The sequence below is a fragment of the Prunus persica genome, chromosome G7 (genome assembly GCF_000346465.2).
Source record: "Prunus persica cultivar Lovell chromosome G7, Prunus_persica_NCBIv2, whole genome shotgun sequence".
Lineage (NCBI taxonomy): Eukaryota > Viridiplantae > Streptophyta > Magnoliopsida > Rosales > Rosaceae > Prunus > Prunus persica.
In genome coordinates this window covers 6,331,460-6,350,851 of record NC_034015.1, presented here as the reverse complement: position 1 = coordinate 6,350,851, position 19,392 = coordinate 6,331,460, and the positions used below count along the sequence as shown (strand labels likewise).

At 35.9% G+C, this 19,392-nt stretch overlaps 2 protein-coding genes and 1 long non-coding RNA gene across 5 annotated transcripts in view; 1 reads left to right on the top strand and 2 right to left on the bottom strand.

The window, feature by feature from the left end:
- On the top strand, positions 1,236-6,485 carry LOC18771278 (sulfoquinovosidase). Its single transcript, XM_007203749.2, has 8 exons — positions 1,236-2,581; positions 2,711-2,843; positions 3,146-3,361; positions 3,694-3,849; positions 4,110-4,362; positions 4,894-5,294; positions 5,733-5,849; positions 5,938-6,485. Exons 1-8 carry the CDS (start codon positions 1,566-1,568, stop codon positions 6,271-6,273), a joined length of 2,628 nt encoding a protein of 875 aa, XP_007203811.1. The 5' UTR covers positions 1,236-1,565; the 3' UTR covers positions 6,274-6,485.
- LOC109950467 lies at positions 3,287-6,774 on the bottom strand. Its single transcript, XR_002272707.1, has 3 exons — positions 6,688-6,774; positions 5,209-5,314; positions 3,287-3,374 (listed from the first exon to the last, which is right to left on the bottom strand). It is a non-coding gene; the product is annotated as an uncharacterized LOC109950467 (long non-coding RNA).
- Positions 7,546-19,392, bottom strand: part of LOC18770434 (DNA gyrase subunit B, chloroplastic/mitochondrial) — an 89,946-nt gene continuing 78,099 nt past the window's right edge. For all 3 annotated transcript variants that reach the window (XM_020568336.1, XM_020568335.1, XM_020568334.1), the window contains 19 exons: positions 19,272-19,352; positions 19,060-19,173; positions 17,771-17,827; positions 17,259-17,360; positions 16,341-16,491; positions 16,135-16,211; positions 15,849-15,959; positions 15,274-15,344; positions 14,944-15,085; positions 14,196-14,294; positions 13,949-14,077; positions 13,736-13,850; positions 12,638-12,705; positions 11,851-11,964; positions 11,622-11,738; positions 11,422-11,475; positions 11,233-11,338; positions 9,639-9,769; positions 7,546-8,012 (listed from right to left, as the gene is read on the bottom strand). In XM_020568336.1, the coding sequence (XP_020423925.1) occupies positions 7,944-8,012; positions 9,639-9,769; positions 11,233-11,338; positions 11,422-11,475; positions 11,622-11,738; positions 11,851-11,964; positions 12,638-12,705; positions 13,736-13,850; positions 13,949-14,077; positions 14,196-14,294; positions 14,944-15,085; positions 15,274-15,344; positions 15,849-15,959; positions 16,135-16,211; positions 16,341-16,491; positions 17,259-17,360; positions 17,771-17,827; positions 19,060-19,173; positions 19,272-19,352 (1,908 nt within the window). In that variant the 3' untranslated portion in view covers positions 7,546-7,943. The remainder of the gene's footprint in view (positions 8,013-9,638; positions 9,770-11,232; positions 11,339-11,421; positions 11,476-11,621; positions 11,739-11,850; positions 11,965-12,637; positions 12,706-13,735; positions 13,851-13,948; positions 14,078-14,195; positions 14,295-14,943; positions 15,086-15,273; positions 15,345-15,848; positions 15,960-16,134; positions 16,212-16,340; positions 16,492-17,258; positions 17,361-17,770; positions 17,828-19,059; positions 19,174-19,271; positions 19,353-19,392) is intronic.

Below are 19,392 nucleotides of genomic sequence, written 5' to 3'. Positions count from 1 at the left end.
TTGTTTTTGCGTCCAGGTTCATTCAAAGGAACCTAGATGCATAAATAGGACCGCATGCACTGTGATGCACAAATACTATTCCACGGAGTTGAGATTCATTTCATTTGGAAAATGCAAGCTCTTGTGATTTCAAGCTTCACGCAAAAGAGAATAATGCTACACAAAAGAGCAAAGCTTGGTAAATGCAACTTGCACATTTCAATTGGATAATGTTGACTTCAATTATTTGTTACGCAATTGAAAAGAAACACAAACATAAAAGAAAAGAAAAATTACGACTTTCTTTTGTTAACTTTTTATGCATAAAAAATGAAGAATGAGAGTCGAAATCTTTCCCATTTAGTACTAAAACAATATCATCAATTTCACTTCTTTGAGGATGTCGTCTTTAAATTAGAAGGCCTAAACAAAATTACCATTCATGCAGTGGCGGATCCAGGATTATGTAGCCAAGGGGGCTTAGTGTAAAAGTTCTGAAATTTTTCTACAAAGTTGGGAGGTTGTCCAAGGTTGGGAGGTTGGGAGGTTAGGGTTTGAGAGAATGGGAAGAGGGGCTGTGGAATTGGGAATGAAAGGTTTGGAGAAAATGAATCTGTGTAGAGCTGCTGTGCGTGTGTGCTGTTCTGTTTTTTTTTTTTTTTTTTATAAAAACCTGGCCCAAAACGACGTCGTTTTGAGGCCAGGTCAATTAAAAAAAAAATTTGACTGAGCCTTGACCAAACGACGTCGTTTGGCAAGGCTGGTTTTAAAAAAAAATTACGCGCAGCGCAGCTGCGCAGGACATTTCGTTGGGGCATTTCGTCGAGCACATTGTGTGCATACAAGGGGGCTTCCAGCAGCTGTCCAAGGGGGCTTTCATGGACTCCCTTGCCAAATTTCCAGCCTTCCAAGGGGTCGTCCGACCCCTCTTGTCCCAACGTGAATCCGCCACTGCATTCATGTATCATTGATCAAATATTCATTATTAAGCGAAACTTTAATTAAATAACAGGGTAGTACTGACTAAATGGGGTGGAAAAAAAGGTTCATCCCATCAAAGTTGGGACCTAATAAAAATACTAGAGAAAGCAAGAAAACACCATTTTTTTTTAATAAGAAGTCTGTTATGTTTTTATACAAACCATATTGGGAGAAAGAAAATTCGAAGAAATCACCCCAGATTGTACGGAAGTAAAATTATAGTAACAGAAGAACACAGTTAGAAAAGACGGGGAAGGAAGTAGACACTACCTTCCTCACCAAGTGGGCGCAAGACAGGAAATTCAATTTGGACATGTTGTAGTTTGGTCAGTTTGGACACATTTTTTGTTGGCATGTCCATGAAATCAAAACTTGTACAAGTCAATGGCTACCTTTCTCAATTTTCATCCTCGACTAAAACTGTCTGCAAACGTTAAAGTAGAGGTCTTTTCTTTCGTTTGTGCATCTATGAATGATCATCTCCAACAAAACTAGCTCATGGAAAATTTTCTCATTTTATGCAAGTAAGTTAACAAAATATACATAGGAATTTAAGATTGCATTTGCATGCACCATCATCTCTTTCTTGATTTCCTTAATCCCAAATGACAACCCTCAAAATCACCAAAAAACACCACAAACATTTCAACAATCCTTTTCCTTCCACACCTGCATCTCTCCCTCTCTTACAAGGGAACCTCTTGTTCAATTCCCAAACAGTCCCTTCACACCAGCATTTCTCAATTGGCAAGGATTTTCAGCTCTCTTGGAGCTCCAACAATGGTGGGTCTCTCTCAATTTATCACCAATCGCAGCCCAAAAGAGCCATTTGGTCCACCATTCCAGGACAAGCTTTTGTTTCTGCAGCATTGGCAGAAACAGAGGTGGAGGAAAGCAGGGGTTCCTTCGTTGTGAAGGACAGAAAGCTTCATTTGGTTTGCCATCACCAAACCATTCTGGATATAAGGGTGATCGATCAGTTTGATCACTCTCTAGAGGCTCAAGATCAAGATTCTCCATCTGGGTTTTTGGATTTGGACCAGAAAACAGATTTTAAAGGTACCCAATTCCCTATGGTGCTTGTAACTGGCTGGGTTTTCAACATGAGAAGGAAGAAGAAGCATTCTCATAAATATGGAACTCTTGAAAATGCACAATTTGAGGGAAAGGGACCTTCTACTTGTGCAAGGTATTGGGTTTTGTTTGAGCAGAAAAACCGTAATCAAATTGGATTCCAAGTGAAGCTTGGGCAACCCAACTTTGAATTCCGCACAAAAGCTTCTCCAGCTGCTTCAGGAAGATACAAGGGTTTTAGGAGAAGGCTGGGACAGTTCCAGAAACGCAGGCTTAGGTGGTTTTGGTCCTCTGCAAGGCCAAGAGGGTTTGTGTTTGTTTCCTCATCAGAGGAAGAGTTAGAGGAACTGAAGGCTGAAGAATTCAAAGAATTCAACAGGGTTTGCTTGACATATTCAAGCGAAGAAAATGAGAGATTTTATGGTTTTGGGGAGCAATTCTCTCACATGGATTTTAAAGGTAAAAGGGTGCCCATTTTGGTTCAGGAACAAGGTATTGGGAGAGGGGATCAACCTATTACCTTTGCAGCTAACTTGATCAGCTACAGGTACACAGAAGGCTAGCTTAGCTGTTCAACCATCTGATTCTAATTAGATAATGACTTGACAGTTTTTTATTTCAATACATTTCAGACTTAGACAGGTTTTGATTTCAATACATTTCATCGCCATTGCAGGGCTGGGGGCGATTGGAGTACGACCTACGCTCCTTCTCCATTCTATATGACTTCAAAGATGAGGTCTCTTTACCTCGAAGGATATGATTATTCCATATTTGATCTAACAAAGCAAGATAGAGTTCAGATACAGGTATTGTTGCATAACTTTTGAATCTTGCTGTCATAATGCCATTTTAAATTTGGAATTGATCCAAACAAAAGAAATTCAAAGTTGATTTCAAAATTTGAGGCCAACAGTCATTAGCAAGAACAAGGGAAGGATTAGCATTTACATATGATGTCAGAGGAGTAAATACAAGAGTTTCTAAAATAAATAAAGATCTAAGAGCTAGAGAAAAAGATCCATGATGCTTTTGAAGTAAAAAACAAAACTGGTCTCATTCAAGATCTTAAACTTGCAGTTTCCCATTTTCTGTATACTGGAGCTTGCAGATACATGGAAATTCAGTTGAAGGGCGGATATTGCATGGAACTTCACCATCTGAGCTCATTGAGTGTTTCACTGAGACCATTGGGAGACCTCCTAAACTTCCTGACTGGATTATTTCTGGAGCTGTTGTTGGCATGCAGGGTGGCACAGAATCTGTACGCCATATTTGGAATGAGCTCAAGACTTACAATGCTCCTATTTCAGCATTTTGGTTGCAGGTAATGCACGTCTCTGCACCACAAATAATATAAATACGTTTAAATATATGCGGGCATGCAAACATGCACATAAACAAGATATCCAGAACATACAAAATCATAGTTTTTTTTCGTCTCTTTTGCTCAACATCAATTATTTGCTCAAGACTTGCAATGGATCTGTATTGCAAATCTAAATATCCATATCAGTTACTGAGCCATTTCAAATTATATGCATTTAAATTATAGTTTGCTTCCAAAGGAGGTACATTTTGGAAAAGTTTAGAATTACTGTAGTTGGAAGTTGCAGATTTTTGCATATATATTTTAACCCTGTAATAATTGTTGCACAGGATTGGGTAGGCCAGAGAGAGACATTGGTTGGTTCACAACTGTGGTGGAATTGGGAAGTAGATTCAATAAGGTATACAGGATGGCAACAACTAATTAAAGATCTTAGTGTTCAGCATATCAAAGTGATGACGTACTGCAACCCATGTCTAGCTCCGGTAAATATCGTCTCCCTCAATGATGCTTCTCAATAAACTCTTCTAATACAATTCTCGCAATTACTCACCCCTTAACAATTAGTATGTTACATCACTGTACGAAGATTTATGCCATCATTTATCCTAAGAGCAAACATGCTCTTCTGATCTTGTTCTTTTCTTTCTTAAGTGAAATGATTGCAATGTCTCTCCTGGAGCCAAATCTGAGCTGATAGGAATAAAAACTGTAACTTTGTTTGAAAGCTTTTACTTGATTTCAGTGTCATGAGAAGCCAAATAGAAGAAGAAACCTCTTTGAGGAAGCAAAGAAGTTGGACATTTTAGTGAAAGACAAGCTTGGAGAGCCATACATGGTTCCAAATACAGCTTTTGATGTAGGAATGTTGGACTTGACACATCCAGATACTGCAAGTTGGTTCAAGCAGAATCTTCAGGAAATGGTGGATGATGGAGTCAGAGGATGGATGGCTGATTTTGGTGAAGGCCTGCCTGTGGATGCCACCCTCTATTCAGGTTCTATATCTCAACTTGATTCTTCAAAACAGTCCACTTAAGCTGGCAATCACTTTGATCATGCTGGGTTCTGATGCCAAGAGCAAAAGAATGAGCAAACTAGAGACTCGAGTGAATTCGTATTTATTTATATTTTTCGATGAGTCGGGCTTGACATTTTTTGTAACAAATTTTCTCAAGGGGTTATTTCCTTGTGTCTGTAATACAGTCATACTAACTACTAAACTATTAGTTAAGCCTCTTTCATAGAATCGAAGCATTAGGAATGAGTATGTTTTCTGTCAGAGCTTCTAATAAGGGTTTCAATCATCTTGCAACTGGTTGGTTCACTTTACCCTTTTCAGCTCAAAGAAAAACAGTATTTTGTCAGTTACCCTCCCCTACGTTCTGAAAGTTTCATTCAGTCCTATCAAACTGTCAAGATGTTCTTCCAGAATGACATAGCAATCAAAGCTAATAGTGTTTTGTTTTGCACTTAATATTTCCAAAATCTATTTAGGGTATTCTAATGATTATGACTCACCGTTTCAGGTGAAGATCCTATTTCAGCCCACAACAAATACCCAGAGCTGTGGGCTCAAATAAACAGAGAGTTTGTAGACGAATGGAAAGCTAACCGCGTGGGTAAGGAGGTAGAAGACCCAGAGGAGGCCTTGGTATTTTTTATGAGGGCTGGTTTCAGAGATAGTCCCAAATGGGGGATGCTATTTTGGGAAGGAGACCAAATGGTAAGTTGGCAGACTCATGATGGAATAAAGAGTGCTGTTGTTGGTCTACTCAGCAGTGGAATTTCTGGGTATGCTTTTAATCACAGTGATATTGGAGGGTACTGTGCTGTAAACTTACCGTTTATTAATTACCGAAGAAGTGAAGAGTTGCTTTTGCGATGGATGGAGCTAAATGCTTTCACAACTGTTTTCCGGACACACGAAGTAAGTTCAATGTCTGACACCTGAAATACAAAAGCATCATTATTGTCATTACTCATCACCATTACTAAGTAAAATTGAGAAAAACAATACTACAATCTTGCTACATCCTGGATCAAACCTTTTACTGAATGTATCATTGTCATGACTGATATTAGATGAAGCTAATAACTCTAACATGATTAAGCTTTCATTAGAGAATAAAGAAGGTTGGTATATAGATCAGTTAATTTGCATGAGCTGCCGAATACTCAGCACACACTTACAATGTAAAAACAATTAGAGATAGTAGATACATTGCCAATAAAGAAGCAAGGTTTGACAGCTATAACTAATAATGCTTTTCATGAATTTTTTGTCAGAACATTTTAATTGCTCCACTTAAATGCAATAACATGTATGATCTTATCAGCTACTGATTTAAATTTCTTCTACAACCAGGGAAACAAACCATCTTGCAACAGCCAATTCTACTCCAATGACCGGACTCTATCCCATTTTGCACGCTTTGCTAAAATCTATAAAGCTTGGAGGTTCTACAGAGTCCAGCTTGTTCAGGTAATTCCATAATTCTTGTGTACTAATTGTATATAGCATCTAGTAACTTCACCGGAAAATCTGACAAACTTCACTCCCTTCATTGCAGGAAGCCGCTCAAAAAGGTCTTCCTGTATGCCGCCACCTATTTCTGCATTACCCAGATGATGAACATGTGCACAGTTTGAGCTACCACCAGTTTTTGGTCGGTACTGAGATTCTAGTGGTGCCCGTCCTAGACAAGGGCAAAAATAACGTCAAGGCCTATTTTCCAACAGGAGAAAGTTGTACTTGGCAACATATATGGACTGGAAAACATTTTGGAAGGCAGGGTGTTGAAGCCACAGTAGAAGCTCCAATTGGCTGTCCTGCTGTATTTGTTAAGACTGGCTCCATTGTTGGAGAGACTTTTTTGAAAAATCTTATAGATTTGAAGGTTCTTTAAGAAAGCAGTCCTCAAAGAGGTTTCATTTCTCAAGGCACTTTTTAATTTTATGCATCACATTCTCCACAGGCATGTTTATTTCGTTTCTTATAACCTTTTGATTATGTTAATCGAATCGAAACATAAATGAGAAAATGGTTTGTAAATGGAAATGCTGTTGCCACAAAAGAAATGGCAGAAATCTTTTATATCAGAACACAATTTTGATGGTTCATCTTAGTCATTCAGTCACAAAAATGGAGCTCCCATAACTGAACCATATCATTTTCAGTCACAGAAGATGAAATAAAGAAAATTACAAACAAGACCTCCTTTCTAATGCATTGAAAACCTTAAAGTTCAAAGCGTTAAGAACTCAGATGCTCAAATTCAAACAAAAATAAAAATAAAATCTAATAAGGGATTTCTACTCACATTGAGGTAAATTGGGTGAAGGGCTTTACTGGATTACCTTCAAGGCACCGCTGAGGTAAGAGTGTTTTGATTTTTGGGGCAGTCTTGGTGTTTTGGTGGTGTTCGTTTCTTCAAAAGGAGGAAGAGTTCATATTTTTAAGACTACTTTCCAACGTATTCGAATCCTTGCAGCATATTCTCTCCACTAAAGGTCCAAGGACGGAGTGTTGGTTTTTTTCTTTGTAGCAACCGAAAAAATAGGCACTGAATTTTAGCATACTATGACATTCAAACATAGCGATCATAACATGCCATTTACATGTAGCACAACTAGTACAATACAAATCGGGTATAAGAGCATCCATAATGATGCTCTCTATTTCATAGCTAAAAATATAAGAAAGCTATTTTAGGAGCTCTCTAAAAAATTTCAACTCCAACCATACTCTCTAATTTGGAGAGTCATAAATGCTATAACTCTTGGTCCATCTCTATTAAAAAATATAAAAAAATAGTTATCATTAAATAAAAGTTTGAAATACTCATTAAATATAACAGCATTAAATTATAAGAAGCCACTAGGAATCCTTTCTCTCTCCTTAGATTTAAGAGCTCCTAGAGGACTCTATTTTAGGAGGTGGATAGGGAGCATGGTTGGAGTTGAATTTTTACAATTCCTCCCTAAAATTTGTCTAAGAAGGTGGTTTAAGGAGCCCCATTGTTAATGCTCTAACACATTCAATAAATCCGACTATTATATAAAATTGAAGTTATTTGTTTAAACTTGGTTATTTATAGTCTTTTGTTTTCATTAATACGAATTAAAATATGTAAATAATACATGTATCTTTGCAAAATATTAATATGAAAAAAAAAACATAGAAAATCAATAAACCATAAGTTACCACATCCTCAATCTATGGCCTTCAAATCTTCATTGCCATCCCAATATATTTTTGAGCCTCATCTACCCGCATTTCGCAACATTTGAATAAATAATAAGATTTCAAGAAATTGAACAGTTGGCCATGCCAATGCAAATAATATAAATCATATATAAAAGTAAACAGCATTCTCTACACTAAATAACAAAACCTCTAAAACCCTACCTAAACTCTGCCCCACTATGGAGCAACCTGCCCGCTAAAAGGGAGCAAGTCCGTACATCAAAAAATACAACAAAAAAAACCTTTGTTTGATAACTGTGATAAGAGTTTCTGCTTGTCTGCAAACTGGTAACAGTTTCACAACTCGTCTTCTCTGGATTAGTGGCTCCCTTAAATATCTAATTGATCAAGGTTGACCATGCTTGCAGAATTCTTTATGAGTTCTTTCCGGTAGTCCACCTAAAATATAAATAAGCACAATTTCATGTCAATCCTGGCATTTCACTCAATGATATGTTATTAATGAAAGCTGGGAACCAGAACCTTAAAACGGGTACATATAAGATGATACAAAATCAAAGGCAATTCAGTTCCATTCTTTTATATATGGGAGGGTCACGATCGGGGACACATTTTTTAACACAAATTTTGACACACTTTTAAGACCTTTAGATCTTACCACTTTCAACGGTGGAGATGAATGCTAATATAACTTTTCATTATTACACCTCTTGTATTCTTCCCTTTTCGGGAATGACAATATTTAATAGCTCAGTCTTTTCTCTCTCTCTCTCTCTCTCTCTCCTCCCTCCCGTGTTTTCTACCTTTCTTCTTCTTTGACAAAAACAAAACCCTTCTTGTTTTATTCTGGAAAAACAATGAGGTAGATGGTGGTCTCACTTCCAATAAAAAAATTTTGCCTTGTCTTTTGTGTTATGGAAGTTATCAGAAAAAAGAGAATTGTATGGCCTAGAAGAGGATTGTCTCACAACACACCAAAGAGGATTGTCATGCCTTAGATACTCAAACTGTAGATATATCTTGCAGGAACCAAGACAAATCCGAAATATATTTGTTAATAGTCTGAAGGATTACAGAGATATTAACTTATTAAGGAGGAAATTGAAAATTGAAAGTTTGCAGTTTTGGGTGCATGTCATCTATGTATTACTTCATTTCCAGAATGGCACAAGAACATATTTTACAGGGACGAAATTGAAGGAGAAGAAGGATTTTACTACTAAAAAAAAACTGAAAACACGGGAGAGAGGAGATTAATTAAATTGAAGAAGTTATCCTTATCTTCGATATATAAAAAATTAAATTTCTAAAATAAGTTTCTTTTCGACTTTAAAAAGAAAAGACAAGAAAAGAAATTAAATTGAAGAAGTTATCCTTATCTTCCAAATCCAGATTAGAAACAAGATTTTAACTTGATAAGAAAAGTCTGTAAAACTTTATGTATATTTGGGTAATAGCTGGGTCAGTAGATTGAGAAGATGCTCTCAAATGATTTATATTTAGCTAACTTTTTCTTGCAGGTCAAAAAAGAAATGGGTATGAAAACTCATCCTCTGAAGAAAGAAATCCATGGCTGTTCACTTCACATCGTCCTCCTCCATCTCAAATGAAAATACTGACAAGGGTTTTTAAAAAACAATTTCTTTTGAGAACATATTAAATTAAACCAAATGTTTCTCATTGCAATTTGTGAGGAGAGAGGAGAGAGAATGGCGTATTCCAAGGCAAATTAATCATATACTTGAGGGTATTGACTTTTTTTTCAAATGCAATCTTAGCCATTAAAACTGGTTTAAAGGTTGAAAATTTGTATAAATTTGTGGCTTTTTGTGTGTCCCCCGATCCTGACCCATATATATACCCTCAAATAAGCTTATTTGAGGATCCCTCAATTGACACTTTTGATTTAGAAAAACAAAAGGTACAACTTGGAAGCCAGCCAGGTTTTTGTTTGTTGTTTTTTAGAGAGAGAGAGAGAATTCAGCCCTTAGAATTCAGATATAAGCACCAGACAGCTTCAGTGAATCATAACTCAACAATAACCTTTATGTTTGCTCTACTTACCCGAGCACCCATAAGGGACGAAAAGACAATGTTGGCCTCAGCAGCATCCTCAACCCCTAATCGTTTCAGAAGCCTTTGCTCAGGATTCATTGTTGTTTCCCATAACTGTGCGGGCATCATTTCCCCTAGGCCTGCATTGAAACCATACCAACATAATAACTAAATAGCTAATTCAAACTGAAAGGTCAGTTATGCATAGCTTGAATAACATAATAACTTTGCAAGGAATAAACATAGTGATGTACTTTATCTATAGAAACAGATGTTGCCCCTTTAACTTGTAACAATACACTGATCACAGTCACACTAGGGATTCTACCACTATACAGTAGAAATATGGCACAACATATCACAGTATAACTCAGTCTCATTCACAATCCACAAATGCCCTATAACCTTGCCAGCATTACAGCTGGTTATCCTTATCGAAGAAACATTAAAATTGTGATTATATGGTGCCAGGGTTTTAGTTAGTTTTAATGGTCTCCTAATTCAGAGTCCAAGTCCAACCACCAGGATAAGTAGAAGCTTTTTGTTTTATTTTGATGGAGAACAAATTTCGGATTACTTGATAGAACAGATGATTGTCGAAGGACTGGATGATATCAGTTATAACCCTAGTCTGGGGTGTGATGCCTAGGAACACCCATGTGTAGAGCTGCACATGTTTAGTTTATGAGTAGAAGCTTGTTTATGTTCAAACATGAGATCTTTTTTTAGGATTATCAAACATATGAGCCAAGCTTGAGTAAAAAACAAAAATGGATAAAGAATGCGCACATAATGTGGTTGTGCAAGAAAGTCAAAAGAAACAAAGAATGTTTCAGCACCTTTTAAGTCAAATGGAAGTCAGCAACAGTTAATTTATAATCTTGTAGATAAAACGATAGCAATCACCTTATATTTGAAAAAGAAGCACGAGTAAAGTTGCAAGAGTAGTAGAAAATCATGAACACCAAGTGGCGCAACCAAAAATTTAAACATGGGGGTCAATAAAAAATTAGATGACCACGAGATCAAAAGAACTCATTCAGTAATCTGCTCATGCAATATTATCATCTCCTCTATAATCATTGCAGGTTCTTAGTACTGTTTCATATTGTCTCTTGCTACAGAAGAGTGCTTGATGGTTGGTGATCGAGAATTTAGAAGGTAGCTTTTGGTCCAAACAGGAAATCTAGCATAAACAAATTTCACAAGGCTTGGAACAAAACATGTGTTGAAAAGATAATTCTATGAATTCTAATAATCAAACAAACGATCTAGTGGAGATAAATTGCCTTATCTAGTAAACTGCACAGAGTTACACACAAAGTTGCCTCATTAATGTAGTTACCACTCACTATAGTCATCTAGTAGTCGCTAGTACAATGTCATCTCCTCTATATAGTTGCCCCTCATAGTTAACAAGAACATATCATTTTGATAGTATAGTCTCTAAGGCACGCAGAGCTGACCGTTGTGGGCACTGGTCAGCTCATGCCCATAAAAGACCTACTCACTTGCAAATACATATGCCCTTAGCAGTGTATTTAACTGTGTTACCAATATGCAGGGACCATATAAGCCTGAGTTTCATCAAGTTCATACTAACCTTTAAACCTCTGAATGTTATAAGATGCATTTGGAGGGAAGGAACTCTGGAGCATTTTAAGTTCAGCATCATCATAGCAATATTTTGCTTGCTTTCCCCTCTCAACCTGGTCATTTTAGCAAAAACAATGGACTTAACTGTATACTATTCTTCAAAATCCCTAAGATTAATTCCGATACAAATACAAACCTTGTAAAGGGGTGGAACGCCAACATATATGTAGCCCTCATCAAATAAGGCTCTCTGCAAGCAAGAACTACTGCATTATTTGATATTAATTTTAAATCATTGTAAATAAGTCGGGTTTGTTTTGTTCTTTTTTTCTTTCTCTTTTTCTGTTTATTACATACCATGGGGAAAAAAAATTGCACAAAATATCTGTTCCCTACCTGATATCTGAAGAAAAATGTCAAAAGCAGAGTACGGATGTGAGCACCATCTATATCAGCATCTGTTAAGATTATAATCTTATGGTATCGTAGAGCCTCCTTCTTAAAGTCCTCTCCCTGAAACAGAGAAGATTACATACCTTATTCTTTTTAGATGATGATGACGATAACTGTAATAATAATAATGAAATAATAATAACTATAATTAAAAAAAAAAACTTTGTTCAACCTTTACTCCAAGTCCAAGACCAAGAATTAGATTTTGAATCTCTTCATTTTTATACATTGCTGCCTCATCCTTCCTTTCAATGTTCAGAATTTTACCCCTCAGTGGAAGAATGGCCTGCAATAAATATTAGACAGCTATCTCATATCTTTTTTTTTATTTATAAAGAAAAGATCCATGATCCAATCTATGAAGGCTTTCACTTTCTGATCATTGCATCTGATTCCCAGTGCATTAAGAAGCCATAGCAAGAAACTATTCTGGTCAAGCCAAATGTCAGAATGCCAACAGACAGGAGTAGTGCAAGAAAAATAATGCATATAATGTATCAGCTTATATTTTTCTCTGATCATTACGATACAATCCTAAAAGTCATGACTACAGAAACGCACTTTATGGATACAAAACCAAAGTTAGCATGATTGCTGCTGTAGACAGTAAGAGTGGTGGTATAGTTGTAGTTTTACAATGGTTTTTGAACCAGTAGGTTCTGCAATCATAATGGAAGTGGAGTGAGGTTAACATTTAATTTTGGCATCCATGCTTTCAAAGCGATGCTATCAGGATTTAACTTTTTAACAACTTTTTCTTCTATCCCATTCCCATTTATCAGTCATCAAATGCAGAAAACTCAACAACTACCAACGCACATCACTATTGAAACGAGTTTATTCTAAAAGACAAAAATACAACATTTCAGGCTATTACTCTTAAAAAGGTTCCAAAATCATCTGGTGATTGACAGACATAATATTGTCAATATTACAAACTAGCACAGTTATAAATTTACCTGAAAGCGCCTATCACGACCTTGTTTTGCACTTCCACCAGCTGAATCTCCTTCCACTATAAAGATTTCTGTAAACATAAAACAGCCAGGAACAAAATTTTAATGTTCAACATAATAATGTGATAGTTCCTTAGAACCTCTACTATGTGCTAGGGATGAAGAGAAACAGAAGAATCTTTGAGGGAGCAAGAGATGAAGAGATGCTACTTGGGTTCTAGTGGAAACTATTTAGTAGTTCTAACAAAAAAAAAGAAGCTACTTGGGTTATTCCAAAAAGATGCTTTGAGTTGTACTTTCTTGTTTATACTTGTTCTTTCCCAGAGTGTGGATTCCTTATCCACTCTTTGTAGTTCGCTTCCAACTTTAATACAATTACTTTTCTTTTCGAAGAAAAAAAAAAGATTAGATAGAAGACCCTTAGGCCGTCGGTGGCTTCAGAATTTAGGGATAGTTCCTTTCAGGCTAAATTGTATGATTGGAATTCCTGTACACTAGCTTTCCTTGGCCTGCTGCCCCGTATAATTGTTGCTAAGCTACATTTTGCAGGCTTTGTTGTTTTGTTTAACTAGCTTCTTCTAGTTCGACCAGTGGACAACTTTTCCCCTGTATTGTTCTGCTTTTCTTTGATGAAATTATGTTTTTCATAAAATAAAGTAAAAATATATATGTAAAGGAAAAAGAATGATAACCAATGTGATAAGTTGTGTTAACATGTTCTCTAAAGAAGCAAATGTAATAAATTTGAACAAAATACTTCTCCAAAAAGGAGCAGTAGGAAAGGAGAAAGTCCTAAAAGCATGTTTGAAATATCATATTTATGATGCTTATGTTGGAAAATTCAATAGTGACTAGAGACTTCGGAATTTATAAACTCAACTAAGAAAAGTTTGCTACTAAAATGTAATACAAGCATTTTCAATCATCCTGGGCACTGTGAAATTAATAAGACCAGAAGAATTTTAAAATTTAGAAATATGAATAGAAATAGAACATGATTACTAGTATCAAAAGCATTTAATAACCTAATAATTGAAAACCCAAATGAATATTCCTTTGAGAAGCTCATAGCAGTTTCATACAAGATGGTGCAAGACATACCAGATTCTTCAGGATTTGTTGATGAGCAATCAGCTAGTTTTCCTGGTAGAGAAGAGGATCGCAAAACACTCTTTTGTCTGACTAGTTCCCTTGCCCTCTTTGCAGCCAGAGCTGCCTAAAAAAAGAAGCATTAGACATGAGGAAAAGATTTCAAGTATAATTATATGTAAGCTTCATGTATCAAAGTGATATTCTTATTTATGAGAAGGATACCTTGAGAGCATTTAAAGACTTTGAAAGGATTGAATCCAGTACATCTGGATGCAACTCCAAGTATTCTGTAAGATACTCTTGAAGAGATTGATCAACCACTCTTCGCACCTCTGGATTTCCCAGCCTAGTCTTTTAAAACAGAACAACCAACACAATAAGGGTACACAATGGCAAAGCCTAAGATGTCCACAGAAACAGTACCTCCAAATCATTATTACACATCAGGATTGCAAGAAACAGGTAGTACCTTTGTTTGGCCTTCAAACTCCGGATTGGCAACTTTGACTGAGATAACGCATGTCAATCCTTCTCTTACATGCTCACCACTCAAAGTGATATCCTTTTCCTGGAAGAAAATATAATGTGGCTCAAAACAATGAAACTTTAAATTAATTTATATACTTGTATTTATATTTAGATTAGCTAATGAGTTGAGTTAATTGTAGCTAATCAAATCTTCTAAGCTTAATGCTCATATATAAAAGGAACCTAGCCTAGGAAGACAACATTTCACGTATAACAGAATTGAAACACAACTAAATTACTCATGCTTGTGACTATCTGTTTTGATAAACATCAAAATTTTATCTTCCTTCTTTGAAATGAGTGTGTGTGTGTGAGAGAGACAGAGAGAGAGAGCCCTTAAATTAAATTATAGAAGTGTATTGCCCAAAGTGATAGAAGTGTATTTGTACCTGACAGACAAAGATGAAACTGAAAGTCCCAACTCCTAAGCAGGTCAATGTTTAGTCTGGGTATGAATATGATAACTATGATTCATACTCTTATAAATTCATTCTATCCCTCTCGCCAAGATCAATTATATTAAAAATCCAGAGGTTTAATGATGGAGAGTCGCTTTAAAAATAATAATAAAAAATTCAAACCCCTTTTCCAGAAAATAAAAATAAGTAAATACAGGGAAAATTAAACCGAGAATCCACAAGAAGTTATTGCTATTGGAAAGAATGAACAGAAATCGAGAAAGGATGCACCTTGATAATTTTGGACTTTTTCCCAAGGCTATTAAGAGTTCTTGTTAATGAAGCCTTTGTTCCATCAATATGGGTTCCTCCATCAACAGTGCGTATGCTATTAGCATACCCTAGCATTGTATCTGAATATGCATCAGAACACCTAGTATAGGATGAAAAAACCATCTCATCACAAGTAATAAAAGAAATGTTTGTCAACAATATGCCAAATATTATCCCATGTAAAATTCACTTTAACATAATTTATAAGAAATCTTAATGAAAATATTTAATTTACTTCTTAGATGAAGGAAACATAAATACATAAGAATAGATAATGAAATCAATTACCACTGGAGAGCTACATCAATAGTGATTCCATCCACTTCTTTTCTAAAGCCAACCACATCGTGAAGCGGTTTCTAAATCAAAGAGTTGTCAACGAACAATATTTAGACAATGATGGAAATCCAAAATCCATAAATTTTAAATGTTAATAGTCCATACAGATACACAGTTGCATCCTTTATACCATAACATCATATCCACTTTGGGCATGTGGCCAAGTAGTTAACTACATGCCAAGGAGTTGCAAAGAAAATTGATATTATGTGATTTTTGTCGAATATTCATATAGGTGAATAGATCTAACCCACCCTATGTGGATCACAATAGAATGATGTCCAGTAACTGAAAGTATTCTTTTCTTACAAATGAAATTCTTAATATACAACACAAATCCAGGTACATGGGAAGTATACAAGAAGCCCTAGCCCAGAGTTCAAAAGAACGAAGTGGGAGATTTAAAATTGAATCTTAACATGTCTACTTCACTCACTTGAGAACCTTTATGCAACATCAATAATAGTAAATATGTATAGGTCAAATTAGAACAAAAAAATGCAAAGCTATTAGGTCGAGCATACCTTATCAGTATTTAGCCATCTCACATATTCAACCAAACCCCCTGCATAAAAGTATTCATTGTGATGGTTCTTCTCTGGATCTGTATCCTCTTGTCTAAGAGTGATCATGAGCTGCAAATGTCAAACAACAAAAGAAAATAAGATGTTGAGAACAGAAAAAGACTAAGCCTTTGTTGTACTGCCAGATTACCATTAAAAGAAATGAAAATCCATAAATAGACATATTAAAAGATAAATACATATATAGCAGGACATGATAATTGACTATTAAAAGTAATGACTTTACATTAGGGTTTAGAAAAGCTAGCTCCCTAATTCGTCCAGCTATTGTGTTGTAGTCAAAATGAATAGCAGTTGTGAATACTGCAGGAAGACATGGCAATCAAATAAAGCAAGCATAAATCACCAAATACAATAATCACCAAACAATTGAGAATAAATCTTAGCCAATGACCATTAAATTCATTACGACTAGAAGGATAAACGAAAAACCTTCTTTGTCAGGCCAAAATCTGATGCGCGTTCCTTGCCGATCTTGGGATTCAATTGGAAGCACATGACAAGATAGAGTTGTCACAGGCTTTCCACGAGAATATTTTTGTTGATATTCCATTCCATCACGCCAAACAGTGACTTCCAATGTCTGTCAGGCCAGACATCACAATTTAATATGCTAGAAACTGACAACTAGAGTATTGAAAGGAAATGTGAAGGAGGTGAATTTCTTGAGGGATCAAGTGGGTTTTCAGGCCTCAACGTGGGCATTCTTTTTCAAATAATCTAGAGGTACCACTTTTCTTTCTTTACGCAGACTGGGTGAATGCTCTTTCTTGAGAAAGTTTGTGTTTTTGTGTTGATAATTTCGCGTAGCAGCTGGGTGTTAGAAATCTTTTATGTACTTTTGAGGGACTGCTTGTTTCTTATTTTAAAAATAAAAATTAAAACAAATTCAAGGTGTTAAGCAAAAAAAAAAAATAACAGAAACAATTAAAACTGAATTAGAATAGAAGGTACTTATATATTCTAGCCATCATCACGAAGAAATGTCAAGGTGTTACAATCTGATCCCACCAGAATGCCTTATAGTTTAAATAATATTTCAGGTCCATTTCACACATCATTAAAATGAGAGTTATAAGACATGGATTTAAAAGCAAATGCAGCAGATAGCATCGGCCCACTAACAGTAAATTTGCAGGAAAAAAAAAAAAGAGTGCTATTGTTTTATTTGATTGTAAGGGGAGGGATAGAGTTACACATACAAAGGGAGGGAGAGATTTTAGAATTTGACTCGAAACCTAAATGGTTTAAAGTTCACCGAGCAAACCTTGAATGTCTCCTCCAACGTTGACATTTGCATAAATGCAGGAAAATTTACCAAATAAATCAAGACGAACAGATAATGCATACCTCAGACAAGGCATTGACGACGGATAAACCCACACCATGTAATCCACCAGAGACACTATACCCACTACTTGAACCACCAAATTTGCCACCAGCATGTAAAACCTGAATAATTTTCAAAAGAACTATCATTTCTAAAACAATAAAATGTTCCTGCATTTTAAGTAGCTCCCAAGTTGCATATTCCATATTTTCTTCATTAAGAAAAACATATAAAACTTCAAACCTCATCAATGTCCAAAGGTCTTTCTATCACTAGAAATCCCGGAAGTTGAGTTTCTATCATTCATGGTTCAAACCTTCAAAGTGCCACTGAAACATATGCTTAATATTTGACTTATTTAGAACAGCTTTATAACTGAAATTGTAAATCGTTTATAACCTAATTTTTTATATATAATATTATCTTTCTGGTTTTAATGAAAAAAATAACTAACCCTATGCAATGCGAAGTGGATTGCATTCTACCTCTACACAAACATTAGAAATGAGAATGATAGTTTATGCAATAATACCGTCAACACAGTCTCCAGAGCAGATTTCTTGGTTGCTGGGTGCATATCAGTCGGAATCTGCAATGAACAAGAGAATAAGAAAAGTAGGTAAAGATAGTAGCAACATATATTTAAAGTTAGTGTACATAACTCTTGAGAAGAGTATTCAGGAAAATTTCTAATGGTTGGTTGCAAATTCTAGATTACCAACAATGCAATATGAGAAGAAGAAAAAAATCACATTTTCTTTTATATGTTCCCATAATTACTAATAATAATAAAAATTAGTTTTCTGAATCTAGAAACACTGCATGGGTACTCAGTCACAATACTGTGGTCCCTACATCTAAAGTGCAGTTCTCTTTAAAGTACTCTTGCAATGGGTATTTACACGGCACTAAGGATACCGGCAATCACCATTTCATACCAATTAAGATATATAACTTTTTTCCATACCTACAAATCCTCCCAAACCCACTTCCCGGAATTGGCTCCGAAACTGGGCCTCCCCCCGAACCCTACAATCTTTGGGAGGCAGGAAACTTTAGCAAATAGCTAGAGAGGTATCTTGAGGAATCAAACCCCAGATGACGTGGGAGCAAACCACAGCCCTGACCACTGACTAAACTCTCATTGGTCAATGAAAATGTGTATAACGACCATAGGAGCTTAGTCATGTGAACAAATGCCTAAACCGAAATATGTTAATGCTATGGGAGCATGTACAATTGCAGGGGGGATGTTCAGTAACGATTCTTATAGTGCTGTTTAGGGATTTGATAAGCTAATTCCTGTAGATGTCTATTTGCTGGGCTGTCCACCTAAACCGGAGCGGCTTGGTGAAATAGACATGTCTGTGAAGACATGAACTACCAGCACCTGGACAGAAAGACCACATGAATCTTCACTGTTCTCCGGGATTGGTTTTGGCGATTTAAGAAAACATGTACTAATTACAAAAACTGCTTTTTCAATAGGTACACTTTCTCTTTGTGATATTCCACCTATTGCTTGTTTTTGGTAGGTATTTTCATTATCTGCTCCAAAATATTTACTGCATTACAGAATTTACCTAGCATGCTTAAAAATGTTTAATGAACAATTTACAGACTCCAGACATATTGACTATACATATGAGAAATATAAGTATGAAAGGCATCATAGGGTATAAAGGCACATCAAACTACATGTGAACATTAGAATATCTTGACAAGCCTTATAAGAAATCATGACACTGTGTTCTTACTTTAATATATACAAAAAAGGATTTTTGAAGCTTTTGACTAAAAGGCATAGAAGATGAAGCATACCCCACGACCATTGTCAGCGATGCTCACAGAACCATCTGCAAGTAAAACAACCTCGATCTTTGTAGCAAATCCGGCTTGAGCCTCATCCACAGCATTATCTAATATTTCATAGACCTAAAAGAGCATGATTAGAAACTTCTTTATTGACTCAGATGAATCTAGCAAAAGCACATTATTAAAAATGGAAAGATAAAAGTGACAAAAAGCAATACCAAATGGTGAAGACCACGAGGTCCTGTGCTCCCAATATACATCCCTGGCCTCTTTCTAACAGGGTCTAAGCCTTCCAATACCTGAACATGTTAGACATTATAGCATCAAGCCAAAACAAAG